General features: G+C 36.1%; 5 protein-coding genes and 1 pseudogene across 6 annotated transcripts; 3 read left to right on the forward strand and 3 right to left on the reverse strand.

Moving 5' to 3' along the window:
- On the forward strand, window positions 2,619-5,249 carry LOC104700191 (receptor-like protein 12). 2 transcript variants are annotated; one of them, XM_019227731.1, is made up of 3 exons: window positions 3,140-3,220; window positions 3,415-3,465; window positions 3,576-5,249. In XM_019227731.1, the coding sequence occupies exon 3, from the start codon at window positions 3,589-3,591 to the stop codon at window positions 5,095-5,097; it is 1,509 nt and encodes a 502-aa protein (XP_019083276.1). In that variant the 5' UTR covers window positions 3,140-3,220; window positions 3,415-3,465; window positions 3,576-3,588; the 3' UTR covers window positions 5,098-5,249. The 2 variants fall into 2 exon arrangements, with proteins under 2 accessions (XP_010413968.1, XP_019083276.1); XM_010415666.2 differs by having other exon boundaries at window positions 2,619-4,564; window positions 4,652-5,249.
- On the forward strand, window positions 5,658-6,882 carry LOC104704269 (putative B3 domain-containing protein At2g27410). The gene has a single exon (XM_019227426.1). The coding sequence runs from the start codon at window positions 5,740-5,742 to the stop codon at window positions 6,880-6,882; it is 1,143 nt and encodes a 380-aa protein (XP_019082971.1). The 5' UTR covers window positions 5,658-5,739.
- Window positions 7,155-8,372, reverse strand: LOC104700192. The gene is made up of 2 exons (XM_010415668.2): window positions 8,266-8,372; window positions 7,155-7,744 (listed from the first exon to the last, which is right to left on the reverse strand). Exon 2 carries the CDS (start codon window positions 7,689-7,691, stop codon window positions 7,272-7,274), a length of 420 nt encoding a protein of 139 aa, XP_010413970.1. The 5' UTR covers window positions 7,692-7,744; window positions 8,266-8,372; the 3' UTR covers window positions 7,155-7,271.
- LOC104700194 lies at window positions 8,530-12,692 on the forward strand (annotated as a pseudogene).
- On the reverse strand, window positions 12,569-14,806 carry LOC104700193 (pentatricopeptide repeat-containing protein At2g32630). The gene has a single exon (XM_010415669.2). The coding sequence runs from the start codon at window positions 14,781-14,783 to the stop codon at window positions 12,903-12,905; it is 1,881 nt and encodes a 626-aa protein (XP_010413971.1). The 5' UTR covers window positions 14,784-14,806; the 3' UTR covers window positions 12,569-12,902.
- On the reverse strand, window positions 20,832-21,912 carry LOC104700195. The gene is made up of 5 exons (XM_010415670.2): window positions 21,695-21,912; window positions 21,536-21,625; window positions 21,346-21,453; window positions 21,014-21,265; window positions 20,832-20,933 (listed from the first exon to the last, which is right to left on the reverse strand). The coding sequence occupies exons 1-5, from the start codon at window positions 21,902-21,904 to the stop codon at window positions 20,847-20,849; spliced, it is 747 nt and encodes a 248-aa protein (XP_010413972.1). The 5' UTR covers window positions 21,905-21,912; the 3' UTR covers window positions 20,832-20,846.

The raw sequence follows: 23,489 nt of genomic DNA on the forward strand, positions 1-23,489 counted from the left end.
AAAAGGCATAACACCAGCGCCCTGTTGGAGAGTTTATTATTTAAAGTAAGAAGAACATAAAAATAAAGACAGAGACGAGACAAGGATCACCACAAAAAGACACCCAAAAAGAAGTATACAACATTTTAGTCTTCATTCATACAGGTTTTTTCTTCCACAAGATTACTAAGGATGATAACTAAAATTTTTCACATTAACAATTTCTTCAAATTACAAGCTTAAAAGTTACTTATTGAGCTGAGATTTAATATATTTATTAGATGATGACATGTACAATTTCCTTTAACTTAAGCTACAAACTATTTATTGGGTGATCTGTGTAATTTTCTTAGGACAAAAAAAAACATATACTTTATAGAACAAAATATGGAATTAGATATTTCAAGAAGAAATTTTTCTCATAACAATCTCTTCTTAATTGTAAATTTGATGCAGGGTTTGATGTCCAACATCATCAAGCAACGGGTGGCTGTATAATTCGTAATCATTTGGGTTTTCCTTTAGGTTGGGTTATTTATGTCTTCAAGAACCTTTATGTAATGATCAAATTTGAAGTAATATAAGTTCTTTTTTGTGGAAATAAAATAATTTCTTCAAACTACAAGTTTAAAAGAGTTATTTATTTGAACTGAGATTTAAATTAATATATCTATAATTAGATGACCTGCTTAATTTTGTTTATTTCAATCAAAAATTATTTATAAACTGACCTACTATATATAAAAAGAACCATAGACAGAACAAAATAATTATTCAAATTCAATACGTGAGTAAATTTATTTATTCATTAGAGTGTTTAGTTAAGAATTTCTTCAAATTCAATTATTTTCTGAACAATAATTATTTATTTTTAAAATGTTTTGTAAGAATATTTTCTATAAATACTCAATTAGAAATACAAAGGTAGAAGCTAAGTATATTAAATTTTACATACGTTAAAATATTTTAAAAATTTTATAATATATCTCGCGCATAGCGCGAGCCGACTTCTAGTTTATATATATATGTATGTTCAGCAGTTGTTGTTGTTCTACTTCTTACATGAATACAAAAACACCTTCGTTGACATTCACCTAATAACCAATCATCTTCAATAATTACTCACCTAATTCACACGATAAACACGCGGCGTTTATATATCTAATAATTTACAGAGATGCTAATCCTACCCAAAAAAAATATAAATTCATAGATGCTAAAAAAAAAGGATTATATAGTTACGTTTTCTTTATTCAAAATGATGAAAATATAAACTCAATGACGTGAAACACAAAAAAAAGCTTTTCTCTCTTTTCTCTCTCTAAAAATCTTTCAAAGAGAGAGAAAGCTTTTCTGGTTTGTTTTGCCGTCCAGATTTATTGACTATTTCTGGATTTTCTTTCAGCATCATCAGCTTATTATTATTGCCTTTAGCTGTGTCTTTTATGTTTAAGCTTCTTCAATTGGTTTTTAGTTAACAGAGGTGGATTAATCGGAGTTCGTATTCTCTTTTGAGATTTATGGATCCGTATTAGATCTTCACCTTCTGTTTTGCAGTTGTCGGCGAAATACAAAAGAATCTATCTTCGATCTTCACTCGATGTTAGTTTCATTCTCCGGCGGAATCGATGGCTTCAACGGCGAAGGATGACGACGGAAAACTTTTAGTCTCCTCAAGTTACACGTGTCTTTTGTTGTTGACATGTGTCTTGTGATATTTTAATTTGATCCAATCTTCTTCTCTGAGTGATGCAATGTTGGGCCAGATAGACTTTCTTTATTAGTCTCTGTAAACCGCTGTATGTTTTATTGGGCTTTTACTCGGTTGTTGTGTGTAATGTTTTATATCAATAAAAACTTCGGAAAAAAAAAATGATGAAACTAGTTACGTGGGAAACTGAGAATATATTACATATGTGTTGACCAGAAACAAAAGTCAATTGTTGACTGTGTAACACTTCAGTTTAACGAACTAGAGTCCAAAACTGGAACTCGGCTGATGCCCTCACACCAACCCAGCCTACCATGGCATTAAAAGAAATGTTAAAGTCGTATGTTTTAGACCTTATATGTGTAGTATAATAGTATCATACGCAATCTATTATATTTATCTTCAAACTTCAGAGAGTTTGAAGAACTCAAGCCACGTGAATTTTTTCGTAACACACAAAAACAAAAAAGTCGTTTATAAAACAATTTATATGTCCACATGAACATGAATAGCTAAAGATTTCTATCTAGCTTATCCACAGAGCTCACAAATCCTCCTCTTGTTCTTTTTCTGTAAAACGCACCTGCTAGATTAATTCTTTTATTAATTACTTCCACTAATGTATTGACCAGGAAAAGAGTGATCTATTTGCACACTTAAAATGCACACAAAATCTGAACCAATGACCAAAGAAAGATAGAAATTAAAAATTAACTAAATTCTAGAATTCATATGCACCACCGCGTAAAGGTATATTGACTTCTGTGTACCACTAGTGCCACAAAGGCTTTTGGTGGTCTTATTGGCGCATATAAGCCATTCTTTTAATTTTATTTTTTTCTCTTTCTGTTTTGTACTATATAAGCCATGTTGTTCTTATAATATCTGATAGGAGTATTTTATATGAAGATAATTTGATGACTTTTGTGAGTTGTCAGGAACTAAAGCCACGCGAATGCAGTCAATGATTACAACTTGTGTGGCTATTTAACAAGGCCACAAGGGATTCGATGATTCACAAGCCAAAGAAATTAAAAGATTCATTACGTTTTCTAAAATTTTCACACTTATATCCATCTAAAATGTTGTACTCGTTTTGGCGTTTACTCTCTCTCGTTTCCATCCTCCACTGTGTCGCTGCTCTCCAGTGTCTTCCTGACCAAACCGAGACCCTTAAACGTTTCAAAAACGAGTTTCAGTTCTCCAGCATCTGCAGCGACGACACCAACTTTCTCCGCGGTGTGGTCTGCGATAACACGACCGGTGCTGTCACGTTTCTTGAACTCCCCGGTGGATGTATACGTGGAACTCTCAGACCAAACAGTAGCCTCTTCGAGTTGAGTCATCTCCGTTACCTTAACCTCTCTTTCAACAACTTCGATTCTTCTCCTTTGTCCTCTGCTTTTGGTCAACTCAAAAATCTTGAGGTCTTGCTTCTCTCCTCTAATGGCTTCGCCGGCCAAGTTCCTTCTTCAATACGTAACCTACCCAAATTAACCAAGTTACAGCTTTCCCACAACAAGATCACTGGTAACTTAGCTCCACTTGTACAGAATCTAACCAATCTTTTAGCTTTAGACCTTTCTTTTAATCAATTCTCTGGAACCATACCTTCTTCTATCTTCACAATGCCTTTCTTGTCTTATCTTGATTTGAGTGACAATCATCTCACTGGCTCATTTGAAATCACTAATATTTCTTCGTCTAAACTCGAGACTTTACAGCTTGGGAATAACCATTTTGAAGCAGAGATCATAGATCATATTTCAAAGTTGGTTAGTCTTCAGTATCTCAGCCTCTCTTTTATAAACATAAGCCACCCAATTGACTTAAAAATCTTCCATTCTCTTCAATCTTTGTCACACCTTGATCTTTCTGGAAACAGTTTAACACCGAGTATGAATTCAGACATCGAGTTTCCAAAGGACATGAAGGTCTTGCTCTTGTCTGGATGCAACATCAGTGAATTCCCTGAATTCTTGAAGCCCTTAAAGAAGTTATGGTATTTAGATCTTTCCAACAACATAATTAAAGGGGACGTTCCTGATTGGTTATGGAGTCTTCCTCTTTTAGTCTCTCTGGATCTTAAGAACAATTCATTCACCGGTTTCAAAGGTTCATTGGATCATGTTTTAGCTAATTCATCGGTGCAGGTATTAGATATTGCTTTAAACTCTTTCAAAGGTTCATTCCCTAATCCACCAGTCTCTATCATCCACTTGTCTGCTTGGAACAATAGTTTCACAGGAGAGATACCTCTCTCAGTCTGTAACCGAACCGCTCTCGATATTCTTGACCTATCCTACAACAACTTCACCGGCTCAATCCCTCCATGTATGGGTAACTTCAGTATAGTGAACCTCCGGAAAAACAAGTTGGAAGGAAACATTCCAGACGAGTTCTATAGCGGTGCTTTGACACAGACATTTGATGTTGGATACAATAAACTAACCGGAAAGCTTCCAAGATCGCTCTTGAACTGCTCTCTCCTAAGGTTTTTAAGTGTGGATCACAACAGAATCAATGATTCTTTTCCCTTCTGGCTCAAGGCATTGAAGAATTTGAAAGTCCTTACACTCCGTTCAAACAGATTCGTTGGTTCTATATCTCCACCTGATGATCAAGGTCCTCTTGCATTTCCCAAGCTCCAGATACTTGAAATATCGCATAACAGATTTACGGGAACCTTACCAAGAAATTACTTTACGAGCTGGAGTACAACGTCTATCAAGATGCATGATGAAGAGAGGCTATATATGGGAGATTATTCGAATGAGCGGTTTGCCTATGAAGATACGTTGGATTTGCAATACAAAGGTCTATACATGGAGCAAGGGAAAGTTCTTACTTTCTACTCTGCCATTGATTTCTCTGGTAACAAACTTGAAGGAGAGATTCCAGAATCTATTGGTCTTCTGAAAACATTGATTGCCTTAAACTTATCAGATAACTCATTCACAGGACATATCCCAATGTCTTTCGCCAATGTGACTGAGCTAGAGTCATTAGACCTGTCAGGGAACAAACTCTCAGGGGAGATTCCGCAAGAACTCAGGAGACTATCTTATTTGGCGTACATAGATGTGTCTATTAATCAGCTCACTGGTAGAATACCACAAGGGACACAGATCATAGGGCAACCTAAATCCTCATTTGAAGGGAATCGAGGGTTATGTGGTCTTCCTCTTGAAGAAAGTTGTTTAAGGGAAGACGCACCATCCACACACGAGCTTGAAGAAGAAGAAGAAGAAGAAGGAATATTGGAGTGGAGAGCAGCAATAGTAGGGTATGGGCCAGGAGTGTTGTTTGGATTGGCAATAGGACATGTTGTTGCTTTGTACAATCCTGGGTGGTTCATCAAGAATGATGGTCGTCATAACATGTTTAGAGGCATCAGAAACCTTTAGGATTGATTAAATATATAGTTTCATTTTGTCTTTGTTTTTTTGTGTGTAATTTGATCTGTGAATGTGTCTCTAAGTTACTGAAAACATGATTATGGCATCTTATGTGTTACAAAAAAAACTCTGTTCTGATAACAGAGGAAACTACTAAATTAGTTACTTCCATTCAAACAACGTACTCATGTCATTATGGAAACATAAGAAATAAAACAAACTGTGAGATATTATTTATTGATAGTCGAAGCATTAATTTTTTACATGTGATTTTTTTAGTATTATGGAAACATAAGAAATAAAATTAACTGTGAGATATTATTTATTGATAGTTGAAGCATTAATTTTTTACATGTGATTTTTTTTGAATAATGGAAACTTAACCCTTAGTGTTTAGGAATTTTTCCAAAATTGAATTTTTAAGGATATAATAAATAGGCATTAAACCGACTATCGTATTAGGTCTGCTCAAATCAATTTCCTATAAGAATAGGAACCTGAATCGTTTTTTACTTATTTAAGACCTTCCAGTTTTCCAATTTACTTGCAAACAAAGCTATAACCTTCCAGTTCCTTCTTTGGTTTAGAACTCAAGAGTTTCCTTCTAGGTTTTTATTTTTTTTGGTTCTGTCTTCAAGAGATTTGATCACGATGATGAAATCTGATGATCGTAGTTTTTCTAAGCAGCGATTTTACGAATTTCTCGAGCAAACGATTCCTGAAAACTCCCAAACTTTTGGTATTTTTGAGGCGGAACCGTCTTCTAGACCTTCGTCGTCGTATGTGAACAAAGAGTACGGTATTGACGACGAAGACAAAAGCTTTAAACTGTTGTGTGCGGTCGACATATCGTTAGGGTACAAGGCTAAGGCTAAGGAAGACAAATCGAAAAAGGAGGAACCTAGGGTTTACTCAGGGCAGATTAATATGGTGGAGATGATGCACGAAGTTATCGGAGAGAGGCTTCAGAGCCTCTTAGAACGTCGATACAGATCAATTACTTCCGTGGAACCAGAAGGACAAAACCCTAATCATGATTCAGAATCTTCTCGGTCTTCTCGCGTTAGAGGTCGTCGGTCCAAGGAAGAACGTTCGATTGAGGTGGAAGAGAGAAGTCGCAAGATACGCAAAGTTGATCGTGATCGTGGTTTAGAGGTTGAACCAATTCAAATGACTCCACCGGAGTGGCTTCTGAGGGTGATGAGGAGAGAAGGGGACGGCTACAATCCGAAGCTGATCTCAACGAGGAAACTGTACAAGACTGATCTCGACAAAATCCAAGGACGTCTCTCTGTTCCTTTTAAGCAAGTTAAAAGTCCAGACTTTTTGACAGAGGAAGAGACAACACACATACATGAAAATTCGATGAAGCTTCGTGATGATGGTGTGAGCTTGGATTTGGTGGATCCTAAGATGAAAAAGCACGCCCTTGAATTGAGGAAGTGGAAGATGAGTGGAAACTGGAATTATGTCTTATGTAAAGGTTGGAACGATGTGCTTTCTGATAACAGGTTTGAGGTAAACGATCTCTTTCCTCTCTGGTCTTTCCGATCTGGAGAAGGAAAACTCTGCTTTGCTCTTGTCCCTTCTGAGACGACAAGTTCCAGCCACGGTGGCGGCTCTACTTCAGGAGAATCTGAACGTGGAAACTTTCTGACTGGCGGTGATGGCGCTTCTACTTCCGGTGAATCTGGTCAGGTACAGTTACCGGTTAATCCTCCTTCGCTTCCAGCAAGAGATACAAACCACTCCAGCCTAGGCTGTTCAGGAGAGAGCAGCTCTAGTTCTTCCTAATCATACTCTGTTTATCGCTTAAGCCACAAGTAAAAAGGATATTTTGTTTTCATCCAATTCTGGCTTGGTTTTCTTTATTTTTATTGTTCTGTTGACTGAAACAGTGGGGTTTTGTCCAAATTGTGAGACCCTTAAATAAATATTTTTGAATGTTATATAAATGAAATTTCTTTAGTTATGTTTTTGAGAGTTTTCTTTTTAATTCTTTAGCTCTTTCCTTCATCCATCTCTGAAAATTGCCTGTGTTTACTTATGAAGCATTGCAAATAAAATGCAGAACAAAACCAGAACTTGCTTTCTTATATTATCACAAAAAGATCCATCAGGCTACAACACAACACACAGGTGTAAAGTTTCTTGTCTCTAAACTCAAAAGTCTTAAGTCGGGATCAATCATCACCATAGGCCTTGAAACAATAGCGTTCACTGTAAGGAGCGTTAAAGAAAAGATCCGCTTCCAACCATTTAGGATACCGAACAAGATCTCCAGCTAAGAACTGCATATACCTCTTGCTTCCTTCGGGAACAACTCGAACCTCTCCTTCTTCAATGTAAACCAACTGATCCACCTGCCAATCCCATGGCAGCTTGCATTTCCCTGTCTTCCAAACTGACCATCTCGAAACACCGAGCTCCTCCAACCGTTTCTGTGAAACTTTCCGTTCCACTTTAACATTGTATAGCTCCTCCAAAGGTTTCTCTGTCTGCATAGATGTCATCCTAAAGGCTCGCTGAACAGACAGGTTATTCATCTTCTTACATGAAGTTATAGAACCTGGGAATGATGTGGCCATAATCAGACTTGCCATAGCTGCTTCTCTTCAATTATAAAAATCCAATCTTGTGATAGAGAGTTTTGGTTCTGCGGACAATAAAGAAAAGAGTCATGAGAATTGAACCTGAGATCTTATATTCCCTAATGACACTTCCATAACACAAATTGAATCGTTTTGATGTTAATAGTCTTCTTCTTAACTCCTAAAAGAGAGGAAGAACGTAATTTAGTAGTCTTGTGTACAAAGTAAAGCATACGACTTCTTATCATATAACAACCTTTTGCATACAAATTAATCAATCAAAGAAACAAATTCACAATTCAAGTAATTAAGCTAATTCCCCATTTGCTATTCAAGCCACATATCAAAAACATTGTGATGTTCGAAGTCTAGTGTAAAAAAGTGAATTCTTGTAAAGCATAAGGCTTTATGATCTAACTAACCTCTTGCAATAGCTTAATAATATGAATATGAGGACAACCAGTAACATAAACTCACAATTCAAGAAATTAGCTAATTGCCCATTTGCGAATTCGATTGGAGAAGTTGGAACATATACATCACCAAAGGTAACACAGATTATACGGATCGAAATCGAATTGCTTACCTTTGGAATTGTAAAAGTAGTGAGTGAGTGAGTGAGTGAGTGGACTACTCGCTTCAAAAACCCTAAAACCCTGAACCAGAGAGGCTTATCCAAGTCCCTCTGTTTGATTTGATGAATCAATGGAAAAAGAAGAAGGATATAATAAAATATTACAGAAACAACCTTAGTATTTACATTTAGTTTACTTTTGGACCAGAAGTTTCTATTCCAGTAATTTGACCCAAATCTTTTTGTTTTGTTTTGTAAACGTGTCACATTCTCTGACACACTGCACAATCTTTCCAGTGTTTTTTTATCTCTTGGTGATGAAAATTAGCTTTTTTCTTGGGAACTCAGAGTCATGGCGGTTCTGCAAATTCAACAGTTCAATGTGTTCGTTAATACCGTAACAAGGTCTCGGACAAACCGAGGAAGAGGAAGAGCTTCGAAGACCATAGTGTGCGTTCAAACACAAGTTGCCCCCTCTAGAACACAGGTCAAAAGCTCCCTTTTAATTTGAAAGTTTACATTTTTATAAATTTCTTTCAACAAAAAGCTTGTATGTGTTACAAAAGTTGCTTGCTTGATGAACGATTCTGCTCAATTACGCATCCTCTGGGAAAAAAAAAAAAATGAAACTGATGGTCGTAATTGCTGCTTCATATGAGTAAAAAAAAGTTGCGGAATTTCTCAGAAATAGAGATAAGTTTTGCAGTCTGTATTCTGTTGGAAACTTATAACTTATGTTCGTTCATTGCTTTTCCTTGTATGTGAATCTTGAGAGCGTTAAAAGTGTTTGCATAAGCATGTGTAATGATGATATGTTTTTAAGCTGAGTATGAGTTCAATCATTTCGATATGCAGAAGATAATGGAGAGTATTTCAGTTGGTGGAGAAGCTGGAGGTGCTGGTGGTGCTTATTCTTACAATGCCTTGAAGAGACTTGACAATATTTGGTCCAACATATGTACTCAACCAACTGGTAATATATCTAACAAACAAATTGTTACCATTCAGAGTATAAAGGAATGTATTCTCTTAGTGATGCAAAAACATCTTGCAGGACCGCAAGAAACTCAGAAAATTGTTTCTAGGGTATCTGGCTTTTCTCAAGATTATGATATGGGAAATAATCTCGTTGGAACCTTTGACATAGTGGTTTGTGGGGGTACTTTGGGGATTTTTCTAGCCACGGCTCTATGTGCCAAGGGTTTAAAAGTTGCTGTGGTGGAGAGAAATGCAATCAAGGGGGTAAGAATTCTAGCTAATGTTGTGGTTGGAGAACCTTTTTTATTGCTAATGGTTTTTTTTTGTTTGTTTGTGGTGATTTAGAGAGATCAAGAATGGAAGATCTCAAGAAAAGAGATGAAGGAGCTGACTGAAGTAGGAGTTTTAACAGAAGATGAGATTGAAGATGTAATTGCTGCAAAATTTAATCCGGTAAAGCTTCTTTCCAGTATGCAATGCCTTGATTCTCTACTAAAAATCCATGATGCTTAAGGTTAATATTGAACAAATGCAGAACAGATGTGGATTCGAGAATCTTGGTGATATATGGGTTCAAGATATTCTTAACCTTTGCGTTTCGTGAGTTCTGTTCTGTCTCCTCTTATACTCTATAATACATAGGAAAAGAAATTTCCCCTTGTGTTCTGCTTACCTTCTGAAAGTGATGATTAAGTTTTCCGTTTTGTATATTTAACCAGCCCAGCTAAACTTGTGCAAACTGTGAAGCAACGTTTCACTTCTCTTGGTGGAGTCATTTTAGAAGACTGCAGTCTCTCAAGCATCGTCGTCTACGATGATTTAGCTGTGAGTTGCTTGTCGCTTTCTCCAAAAAAAATATCCTAACTAAGAAGAGGATTCAACTTATTAACATGAATTGTTTGAAATTGTTGATTGATAGGTTATGCAACTTTCTAAAGGTGACATATTATCTTCCCGTCTGGTCATCGATGCAATGGGAAATTTCTCTCCTATACTGAAGCAGGTTTTATATTGGCCTAATAGCATATCTAGTTTTACATTTTCATTTACATTAGTTATAGTCATCAAAATGTTGAAATTTCTGATTCTTGTGTGTTGTTCAATGACATTTTTCTCAAATCACTGATTATAATACTTTTCTTGTTATGTATTCTGCTACAAAAGATTAAACGTGGTAGAAAGCCAGATGGAATGTGTCTTGTTGTTGGATCTTGTGCTCATGGGTTTAAGGAGAACTCATCAAGTGACGTTATATATAGTAGTTCATCGGTGACCAAAGTTGCAGATTCTAATGTACAACTCTTTTGGGAGGTAAAACTATCTGTCGTTTTCCCCATCCTAACACACTATTCACATAACGACAAAGAATTGGCTTTAATATAAGGCTGCTTATTGTTGCTTGAAGGCCTTCCCGGCTGGCTCTGGTCCATTAGACCGCACTACTTACATGCTCACTTATACTGAACCGCAATCAACATCTCCGAGTTTAGAGGATTTACTCGAAGAATACTGGAAGTTGATGCCAAAATACCAAGTGAGTTTCCATCTTAAGTAACATCTTTCATAAAGTTTCTTTCTTTCTTTTCCTGATGTCTTTTGGCGCAGGGAGTCTCTCTTGACGAATTAGAAATACTGAGAGTTGTATACGGAATCTTTCCTACATACCGAAATAGGTATAACCTTGACATGGAACTCCATTGATGCCATGTATCTCCTCTACCTATCAAAACTGGAAGTTTGAAATTCTAGTATTGATATTATAATTCTGTTTACCAGTTTTGTACAATAATACTGCTGCATTCTGACATATCTAACCCTGTTGGATTGGAACTATCACCAGTCCGTTGCCAGCGGCATTTGATCGTGTTCTACAGGTGGGTTTTGTTCATTTATATATAAGCTTCCAAGAAAAGTTTGCCGCTTGATAATTCGATAAACTAAATAATCAAAGTTTCTTACCAAAAAACTCAGTTTGGTGATGCTAGCGGCATTCAGTCACCTGTTTCATTTGGAGGTTTTGGAAGTTTGACCAGACACCTTGGAAGATTGTCCAATGGTATATATACACTCACTATCTGAAAGTACACTTGCTGTCTCCATGAACATTATACAACTTTTATATCATGATATCTGTCAGACTATAGTCCAAAAAATCTTCAGATTTTCTGACAGTCTTAATCTTCATTTTGAAAAGGAATCTATGAAGCAGTAGATGGAGATCTTCTGGACTCTGACAGCTTATCAAAGCTAAATCCTTATATGGTAATAAAGCTTTGTGGTTGTCAGCTATATATCTTTCTCCCTGCTATTAACTTCACTGAAGCCATTTGTGTTTTGAATGACAGCCAAACTTGAGCGCATCATGGCTGTTTCAAAGAGCAATGTCTGCAAAGCAACAACTCGATGTTTCCCCTAGCTTTACCAATGAGCTTCTCCATGTTAATTTTAGTTGCATGCAGGTATAGTAAACCTTTCTCTTTTGTAGAAACCGGAAAATGAGAGTTTCGAACTTTGGCTTCTAAGTAATGGTCTCATATTGTTCTTGTAGAGATTGGGCGATCCAGTTCTCAGACCATTTCTTCAGGATATAATACAGTTTGGTCCTCTAGCAAAGACATTAGGCCTTGTCATGCTGACTAAACCTCAGATAATTCCGTCAATATTCAGACAGGTATAGCGTTCCTCCGAGAACTGTTGCATTATCTCTAAACCAGAAACCCCAGGAAACGAAAACAAAATATTGAAATTGCTCTCGATCTACTCGTGAAATGTCGTTTCGTTGGTGATCTCCTCAGGTCGGGATACCAGTTCTGCTCGATTGGTCTGTTCATATTTTCATGCTGGCTTGTATACACTCCTCTCAGCATACATTGATCCATTAATAAGGTGAAGTATTCCTAAGTCTCTTTAAGGAATTATGCATGGATCATTGCTTCTGTTGCCATGACTCTGCCACATGATGGATGGATGTTGTGTTCCCCTGAACCATCTTCATCTTTTTGTGTATTCTCAGTCCGTCTTTGGAAGGACTTCCCTCAAAAACGAAGTTCGAATGGAAGAGACGTCTCGAGGCCTGGAAATATGGAGCTGGTCTCGATTATGAGTTGTGATTCTGATCGTCACTGGCTTTTGAGCTTCAATTTTTAGCTTTTTGAAAGTATAAAATTTCTCATTTTGGTGCCATCTCAGATTTATAAAAGTTCATCAGATCATCCTTCTTGAAGACATCATCGTCCATAGTACTTCACAAGCTTCATAAATGTCTGGCTCCTCTAGCTTATCATGCATATATGGTTATATACACTACACAGATCAACATCTCAGTCCTTAGAGTTGATTCACAGGGTTCTAGAATACTCCTTCAATATCAGCTTATACACAATTATATTCCAAAGGCTTTGTTTTATGAACAGACAATTTATGATAATATAATATCACATAAAGCGTCGAGCTTTGTTTTCTTTACAGCGTAGAGATGGTCGCTTATTGATTCATGTGAATGCCAGATGAACATACCCAAAGGCAAAGGTTGATACATATCCCATCCCAACTTTCTCAAACAAGATTTCGAAAAAATGAATAGGTTCTGATTCAAGTAGTCGATTTCAACCATCAACAGGAAGATCTCAGAATTAACCAGCCAAAAAAGATCTTAGTTTGACAATCCTGGTCTAAGTCTCAGGTGAATGCATACTTCCAACAAGTGCAGTATAAACCTTATTATCTATTGTATACGCTTTCCTTTTCATCTCATCGTACAATCCAAAGGCTTCGTCTGATTTTCCAGTTTTGGACAAACCTGAGATCATCACAGTGTATGTTACAGAATTCTGGTCCAAACCCTTCGACCCCATCTCGCTAAAGAGCCTCATTGCTTCATCCACGTTATCAGCAATACATTCCCCGTGTATGAGCGACGTGTAGGTATACGAATCCGGATCCATCCCTTTTGCTTCCATGTCAGCCCTTAGTTTACGGGCTTCCTTTACTTTCCCTTGCTTGCAGTACGAATAGATCATCACATTGTATGTGATAGCGTTGGGCTGTACTCCCTTGCTGCTCATCTCCACAAATAGCCTCTTTGCCTCCTCAACGTTCCCTTCTTTGCAATAAACATCCATCAAATTAGTATAACTAACCGTGCTAAGCCTCACACCACCTTCCATCATCCTGAACAGCCATTGCTTTGCCTCATCGTACCTTTTTAATCTATTCAAACAGCTAGCAATCGTATTCAAAGTGAAAATATCAGCTTCAAAACCTTTCTTCTCCATCACATCATAAATCGTCAATGCTTCATCAATCATCCCTTTCCTGCAATACCCATTAATCAACGTATTGAATACCACTTGAGTGATATCAACTCCTTTACTTTGCATCTCGTTCATCAAGATCTCAGCTGCACCCATCTCCCCTACCTTACACACCCCATCAATAAGCGCCCCGTAAGTATGACCACTCGGTAAAAGCCCCTTCTCCGTCAATTCATCAAACAGCAAAAACGCTCTCTTTACATTCCCCTTTCTGCAATGCCAACTTATCATCGATGTATACACATGAACATCACATTCTATCCCTCTCTCACGCATTTCATCAAACATCTTCTCCGCATCAACCATTCTCCCATTCTTCACACTCAATTCCATCAAAAGCGTATAGGTAACCTTATTATACACAACACCCTCCTTCTTCATCACCTTCAAAACCCTATCTACGCCAGAGAAGTCCCTCTGTTTAACATAAGCATTGATAATAGTATTGTAAGTATAAGCTTCAGGTTTAATCCCTTTACCAGAAAACTCCTTAATCAGTTTCTTACTCTTCTCAACATCACCTCTTCTACATAAACCTTCAACCACAATGGTCAATGAGTAAACAGTTATCTTCACTCCAGAATCAACCATTCGCCGGAAAAAGTCCAAACAGAGATCACTTTCCCGGCGTTTCTTCGCCGCAACCAAAAAAACAATGCAGGATCTTTCGTCAATACTCAAACCCTTTTTAACCATGTAATCAAAAACCCTTAAACCCTCTTCAAACATTGCGTTATCTACATAAACCCTAAACACCAAATCGAAAAAAGTTTCCCAAAATCCAAACTTTTCATCGGAGACGTCGCAATCAACCATCGCTGATCCTAAACCCTCAACTGGGCGGTCGTAAAACCCGTCGTTAACAACCGAATTCAATAAATTTCTCATCTCATTGAACCTCCGGTTAGAATATAACCGGCGAGATAAAGTCACAACCGCCGTGAGATCGGGTTTGAGATTGGATTCGAATCCGCGGAGATACTTGAAGAAATCGAGGCATGATTGAGTTGGTAGAGTTGGTTCAGATAGAACGAGACGGGTTACGTTCGGATTCAAATTGAAGAGAAGTGATGGATTCGATTGAAGCTTTCCGATGCTTGGTTTCTCCACCAGGTACGCCGTGATTCTTTTGGCTGCTTCTTGGTCTGAGATCAAAACCGGAGATTTCTGATTCTGAGTTACAATGTTGAAGAGTCGTGAGAGTTTGTGAGAAGACATAGTTCTTACTTCTTTGTTCATGATTCAAAATTCCTTTAACTCTTCTCTTCACTTTCCCTAACAATGCCCACATCCATTATATAGCTGACGACTCTTTGATATTTTACTGTTACTGTGTTCTAATTTTATTTTGGGAAAATTGTCCTTTAAATTCACAAGTCTACATTTTCGTTGATTTAAAGCCCGAACTCTATTTTTGGAAGAAAAAAACACAAATTATTTGTTAACTTTCAAATAAATCGCAAACTCTTGTTGACTTAGCTTTTTGAAGCACAACGTTAAGGGGTCAAACGAAAAAATTAAACAGAATCAATTATCCGTTAACGAGATCCGTTAATAGCAAAACGACGTTGTTTATAACACCCTTAAACCCCCAAATTGAGAAATCGATTCTCAATTTCTCCAATTCACAAACCCTAATCGATCTAACTCTAATCGAACATGATATCTTCGATGACGAGAAGATTCCAGATCTCTTTTTGTTATACACCATAAGAACGGTCGACCAGGATTCTCTTCAGTTCTCGATGTAAAGATCGTTACATCTGCTCCACAAACACACTTCAGTGGCACTCCACAGTCGAACGAAGCTACCACCAATGTCTTTGAGCTAGAACTCATCTCGTCAACTCGAAGAAGAAGAGAGAAATCGAAGAAGAAAAGAGAAATTAAAGAAGAAAAGATAAGTTGAGATCAATTAGGGCTTGTGAATTGGGAAAATTGAAAATCGATTTCTTAATTTGGGAGTTTTAGGGTGTTATAAACAGCGTAGTTTTCCTATTAACGGATCTTGTTAACGGACAATTAACCCCGTTTAATTTCTCCGTTTGACCACTTAATGTTGTGCCTCAAAAGGTTAGGTCAACGAGAGTTTACGATTTATTTGGAAATCAATAAATAATTGGTTTTTTTCCCCTCTAAAAATAAAATTCGGGTTTTAAATCAACGAAAATGTAGATTTGGGGATTTTAACTACATTTTTCCTATTTTATTTTTTATCAATTTTTTTACTCAAACTTTTTTCGTAAAGGTCATTAAAAATTATATATAAATAAAAAAAAATTCAAAACTTCTGTTCTCTGACATAGATCCTTGAGAACTGTTGAAGTGTGATCCATCACTTATATTATAATATGAAACTCATAAAATGTACTTTTTGTTTGTAAGATGCGTATAATATATAATGGATACGGAGACGTATACGACTTTGAGTTGGCCTTTATGGGATTAGAAATGTCTTATGCCATAATTGATATCAAGAAAACAACAACTATACCTTTTTTCCCATTTTCAACTGCATAATAATTTTGTTGATCAAAGTTGTTCTTCCTTATTGCAATAATAAACAAATGCGCGCATGCGCAAAACACTAAAAAATATTATTGAAGTATAGTGATGGAAATAGTTAGGAGCAAAAAAATGTTGGTCATTTTTTAAACTAAAAAAAACTTGAATTTTCAGCATTGTGGGTAAGAATAGTCTTTCATATAGAACCATTTTTCACCATCAACCATAAACCAAATCATTAAACCACAATTTTCAACATCAAACCCATAATAATGATTATCTTTTTCTATAATAATTAATTAAAGCTTGTTTAGCAATACAATCTTTCCCACCATCTAATGTTTTACTAATGATCGGCTAATTATGGAAATATTATTTTTATCGACGTCTAGAAGACATTTTAATCGTGATTGCAAGAAGAGATTAACTCATGACGTGCTAGGACATAGCCTGGATTCAGCTATTACTCTAGTCTCTAGCTAGTTAACCTCTTTTACAATCCATTGAATTTTTTTTTATCGTCAAGTTGATGAAATAGTCTTTAAACTAACTCTAAACTAACCGGAGCCTCTAGCTTGGGTGGTAAAGGACCCTCAGCTGAGGTACCCGCCATCATAAGTTCGAGCCCCGACCACATAGGAATTCACATGCGGGCTGCAGCGTCCCATGAGCCGACATATGGAGTGCCATTTGACCGCCCACATGGCTAGTCCAAACGATCCGATAGCTAACACGTGGACCCTTGCTCTGTCAGGTATCCGATAGCTAACATGTGGACCCCTACTCTGTTGGAAAGCGTTGGGATACCTGGGTTAACAAAAAAAAAAAACTAACCCTAAACTTTAGGTTCTTAGAACAAATTGAAAAAGCCATATCTTTCCTAAGTTCTCTAATCCGATTAACTATCCCTTTAACTTCTCCCGTATGTGCTTGATTTATGCTCGACTAACTATAGAGTGTTACGATTAAGCAAAAAGACCATAATATGTTATTAATCATACATAAGCAATCTTAGATATATATTTATTTGGAGCACACGATTACACAATATTATCATATACATTAACTTCACTCATCATACTGGAAACCCTTCTATCCAAAAAAAAAAAAAAAAACCCCATCATACTCATAACTCATTATCAATTACAATTGATCTGAAGTGTCAAAATTATGCATATATATATATACATATACCCCAACTTTGAATTTAGTTTTTCAAAAACTTCTACATCAACACTACGTAAGTTACATGGTAGTGTGTAACCATAGTATATGTGTACATATATACATTTCACATATTTCTCTCCAGTTTATAAAACAAGGAGAGGGAGAGAAAGAAAAAGAGATAAAAAGGTAAATAATTCTGTTACCGCCGCAAACAAACTTAGTAAACCTATCGCTTGTTGTGTAAAGGGTTTGACCCCGTCGGAATCTTTCTTTTCTCCGGTGTGATTTCTCCGGCGCCGATGAAACGTGTGGCATAAGAGGGGAGAAAGCCTCTGTTTCTTCTAGAAGGTCCGGATGAAAACCTTCGTCTTCCAACAGCATGGATTCTTGAAGCGAAAACGAGAACGAAGAGAAGAAGAAAGATGAAAACAAGACTATACCGACTCATTCTCTTCTTCTTTTGTTTATCTCTTTGAGTAGTTGTTTTCATCTTGTTTCTCTTACAAAAAGGGTGAGGAAATTACAAACCTTACAAGAAAAAGGTGAAGGAAATAAACATTATGAAGAGAGATGTTGTGATTATGAGAATTAAATGGATGCACAAACTTCCATATGGTGTTGTATTTGTTGCGTTATTCATGTGCGGACATGGATGGTCCACTTCATCAAAGTCTCCCCCATTATTTTCTACATCATTTTTTTAATTACCGTAGAATAGAATTGAACATGTACAAATTATAACTTATTCAAATCCGCATAATACTTATATATTTTAGTAAAAATAGTACTGTATAATTTTATTAGATAATAACTATTTTTCTTCGCTCTGCACACTATTTAAATCCCAACGAGTTCATAGTGTATAAATTATAATACCGAACGTTGTCAATTTGTTTAATTCTGTTTTATTCCTAGTTGGGCAATTTATAAAGTTGTGTACTCAAAACCATTCTGTTGTATTGTAACGTTTAGAATATTTAGATATTTCAGACATATTGCTGAAAATAACTGATGACTGATGAGCATGTACATGTTCTATTGTTTTTAACATTGAGTTCAGATTTCCAACTTTAGACGAACAGAGTTTAGAGTTGTTGTCTGTCTATTCACCGGTTTAACGGATTCTGTTTGAGCCTATTTATCAGTGTGTGTGTGAATTTGGTATGGAGGGATGAAAACGTGGTTGTTTAAAAATCCACAACTGCATTATCTTTGTTTGCCAATGAACTGTTTTGTATTATGTGACAAGTCCTTTTGCCTGAAATATAAGTTAACAAGTACAATTGTATGAAAATTTGTGAAGTTTTTCAATGTGGGGAAATGTAGCAAATATAGTGTGGTGACCATCCCGGCTAAAATTGAGGTGAGTATTGATTTTATCCTTTTCCTTTAGTTTAAATTTTCAAATCAAGAAATACCAGACAACAATATTTATCAGTTCAGTCTTAGGATATAACATTGAGAATATCTTGGGTATGGGTAATCAAAAACTAAAACGAAAAATCGAGAAACAGTAATTAAAGAAGTTAAAATTAGTGTAATAGTGAAAGGCATAAAATTATGGAAAGAAGAACAAACCAGTTGTCTTAATTTATCATTTATCCAGTTTATCCAGTTTTCAACTTATCATTTATCCAGTTTTCCAAAAAGAGGATTTTAGTTGAAAACTTGTTTTTTCTAAATTTATTTTTCTTCTTTGTAGAAAGGCCACTACAACAAATATGCACATTGTTAACCAGAGAAAAACGCTATCATAGGTCTTTGATAGCGTTTTCATGAGCGCTGTTTTAGGGCACTGTTATTATATGTACCCCATATACAATAGCACTTATTACGTATGCTATGTTATAAAAATATAACATAGCTTTAAGAAATTGCTATATTATCAAGATCATAATTTTGAAAAAATTTATACAACATTTGTTTTTTCGTGCTATGTTATAGTTTTATAGCATAGCTCTAATAAACTGCTGTATTATCAAGATTATAATTTTGCAAAAATTTATACAATATTTAATTTTTCGTGCTATGTTATACATATCTAATATAGCTGTTGCGAAATGCTGTTTTATCTTGTTTACTGTGCTATGGTATATTCTTTTATCATAACGTTTACCTGTACTTTTATAGCATTTTCTGATATGTGATTATAGCACACATAACCTGTTTTATAAAATCTCATAAAATCTGATTAATAAACGTCTCAGATCCAAAATACATAACAAAAGTCTCAAGAACATCAGTTTACCATCAAAGTCTCAAGAACATCCAAAATAAACAAGCAATCTCAAGTACTTAACATTACACAATAAAACCATCAGTTTAAGACATAATGACCTTGTTCTCTGGCCAAGCAATGCAGGAGCTAAGTGCATCTTCAATAATCTCTATTTCATCGGATGGCCTCCAAACTTTTACATTTTTCACCTTCACAACATCTATCCACACTTTAACTGCATTAGAACCCAAGCGAGTAAAGTGAACCTTATGTTCTGGATCATTTGTTCCCCATCGTCCTTCAGCCACAACCCTATTCTTTTCAGTTAAATCCATCAACTTGCACTTCTTATTCTCCTTGGAAATAACTTTATTAATGCGCTGCCATGTTTACAATATAAACCATCAGTCATCATATAATTAACAAAAACAACTTCATAACATATGAAAACACTTACTGGAGACTTCCTGAGAGGAGACTGTGATGGTAAAGTATTCTTTATTGGTGATATTGGACCCGTTGCATCATCAACAGGAGACTCAGAACCAGATGCAGACTTAGAAGACATAGATGCAGATTTGGCCTGCGATGCAGCCTTTGAAGCTGTTGCTGAAGTTTTGGACTCTGTAGCAGACTTAGAAGCTGTGGCTGCAGACTTGGCCTTTGATGCAGACAAAGAAGCATGTGATGTAGCATTCTGACCAGTTGGAGTTGAGGGATTTTCAAAATCAACCTTACTCAGGGGCCAAGATACGTAAGCCATCAAACAGTCCTCAAGAAATGACATTTCAGCTGTAGGTCTCCATAGTGATGTATCAGGCTGCTTTACTGAATCCACAAATACTTTAACTGCTTTTGGTCCAAGAGGAATTCCGTTAACCAACGCACTTGGTTCTTGTGTCTCCCAACGCCCCTCAGCAACAATGACGTCACCCTTAGACAAATCCAATAGTTTACATTTGTTTCCTTGTATACCCTGTTAAACACAATCAGTAAACAAATCCAATATAATTAATTAGCATTATAGACAGGGGTAATACATTGCTAACACATTGCTAGAAATTATAAATACCATAGGGGCAATGTCTTCCATTTGGATGTTGTTGTCTACCAGTCTACACTTATCAGTTGGCCATGCGATTATATGTCCAACAGCTTCTTTCATATGAAAGATCTTTTGTGCAGGTCTCCATAGAAATGCATCTGGTTTATATGCAGCTTCAACTAACACTTTGAGATCATAAGGGCCAAGACGACAGTCATTCACTATGTCATCCGGATCAGAAGAAAGAATCCGACCCTCACCAACATTTTCATCAATGTCAGACCAATCAACAAACACACACTTAGGATGTGCTCTTTTGTTTACACTCTGCAACAATTTCATGAGCAACTAAGAATCATAAACGACACTAAGAAGAATCACTTAGCTGATATGAAAAGAAGTAAGAATATGTTACTCTTGCAGCTGAGTTTTCATCCATTTCAGCTTCTGGTCTCTGTAACATAAACAAAAATAACATCAATTTATATTACTCTAACTGGCTGATGAATAGTAGAGAACTCTTAAGTATCTAACCTGATTCTTGATTCTGCCAAGTTCACTTTCCAAGGCATTGACCTGTTTTACTAATTTTACTTGCCGCTCTTCCATTTCAGCCATACACTTGCTCTGCATTTGTAAACAAGCTAATTTGGTCTTACTCATGCCTCTACCCATTGCCCTCAGCCTACCAGAATTGTCAGGTCCTAAAAGCTTGGCGAGGTGATCTTCATCTGGATTTGTTAAAAATGCTGGAGCATCACTTCCACCAATTTCAGCTGCTTTTTGCTGAAAAACATAAAGACAGTTTCAGGTTTTACTAGTCGATAACACACTATTTACTGGTGTACAACTCTATTCAGACTTACAATCAAATCAGCTGCATTCGTATCTACTGGTGTACCATCCTTTTTGGTGCGAGACTTGATCCAAACATCTAGTCTTGTCACGCTGGAAGGATCTTCACTTTCAGCTTTCTGTTCCAGAAAACAAAATTTCAGTAACAGTACAAGCACTATGTATAATAATAAACAACATAGTTGTAGTATATATGCTTGCCATTTCTTCTGTTAGTCTGCTGATCCCTTTACGACTAGTGGTGTGAGGTATCTGATTCTTTCTTTTTGCTTTATATTTCTCACTCACGGCCTAATAATGAAACATGTTAATTACTAATCACCAATCAACTACTAAACAATTATAATCACAAGTAATTACCTTAAATGCAGCACTAGTTTTGAGTTTGACAAATTTTTGCCAATCAACAGGACCAATATTTGGTGGTCTCAAATTCATCCTCTCTTGGTTATTTGCAGCCAAATTTATAGCCTTCACCGTGACAGACTTGTGTGATCGCCACAAATGTCCCATCTGGTGAATCACAGATATCCTTTGCCAATCTTCATCAAGCTCAAACCTTGCCTGCATTCACTTACACTCACACCATNTCTATGTCACCTAAAGCCGCAGACACATCCCTTACAAATTTCCAAGCTCCACTTTTATAACCAGGATCAGCTCTTCAATGGATAATTAAAGAAAAAAATCATAACTAAAAGAACATCTTAAAGTATCCAAACCCAAAATAAAACCTAATTATGAAATATAATTCCTTACCTGCATAGATGCACCCATGCCTTGTCCAACATTATATGTTATAATATAAATTTTAACCTTTATAGATAAAATAGAGATACATATTATACAAAGCTCACATTAAGCAACAATTCAGACAATACTGCACTACTTCAGACACATACAGATGCTCTTAAACCAATATCTAACTGTGTAAAATCTCACTAATCTAATCACTATTTATACGAATCAGACTCAAAGGACAAAACATAGCAATCACCAATATTCGTGTGTAATAATAATGTTTAACTATTGGTTGAGTGATACTAACCTGTTGTGTGAGTACAGAGAAATGAGAAGCTTCAGTTCCCCAACATTTCAATCACCAACACTTGGGAAAAAAAAAAAATCGTTCAGTTTATGAAGGCGCAAATACTCAAATCCAAAAGCTATTTTTGAGTCAAATCTGTAAATAATCGAACCCTAACAAAACAGATGGATTCGAAACTCCACATTCTCAAAATCTGTAAATAATCGAACCCTAAAAAACAGATAACGAAATAAATCTAGATAAATCGAACCCTAACAAAACAGATAACTAAATCTGACCCTTATCGAAATCAAAAGCTGTTTGAAATCACAAATAATCGAAACAAATAACGAAATTAGGAGGAAGAAGAAAGACATGCCTCAAAAATGGATTCGAGCTATCAATTGCGATGGATATGGAGATTTAGGGCGAAATTGGGGCTTTTCACAAACGGCGAAATTGGGGCTTTTCACAAACGGCGATAAAACTGAAGAATTGATAAGAAATTTAGAAGAATTTGAGCACACACAGAGAATTTAGAAGAAGAAATCTTCTTAGGTTGAGCTTAGGTTGTAACGAGAGAGAGAGAGAGAGTGTGTCGAGTTTTTGGGTTTTTTTTTTATTTGGCGATTAAGTGAATAATTTCACTAAGTATTGGCGGACAAAAGTCACTTTTGTTTCCCGCTACATAATTTTCCTATCATAGCGTTAATAAGATGCTATTAAAAAGTAAGCGAAAAAAAATCTCATCTTTCATAGCAGTGACGGAAAATGAGCTATATCCGTCTGCTATCAATGTACATATTTGTTGTAGTGGGCTCTAAGAATACTTTGAATTTAATAAGTAGGTGGACCTTTCGGATATTGTATCATTAAAAATGTTGGATAATTAATTACTTTGAATGAAATTATGCGTATACAAAATGATGAAACAATTTGTGAAACAATTATGCGTATAGCTGCACTATTTTGTGAAATAATATTCCATGAAGAAAACGGAACAGCAAACATAAAAGTGACTTGTAATGTATGTAATGGAAAGTCAAACCAGTTAATGTATGTAAGGAAGAAAAAAAAATTGACACTAATATTTTATTCCAACGTAATATTAATCTTATTAACCCCCCC

This window comes from Camelina sativa, chromosome 7, assembly GCF_000633955.1.
Source record: "Camelina sativa cultivar DH55 chromosome 7, Cs, whole genome shotgun sequence".
Classification (NCBI taxonomy): domain Eukaryota; kingdom Viridiplantae; phylum Streptophyta; class Magnoliopsida; order Brassicales; family Brassicaceae; genus Camelina; species Camelina sativa.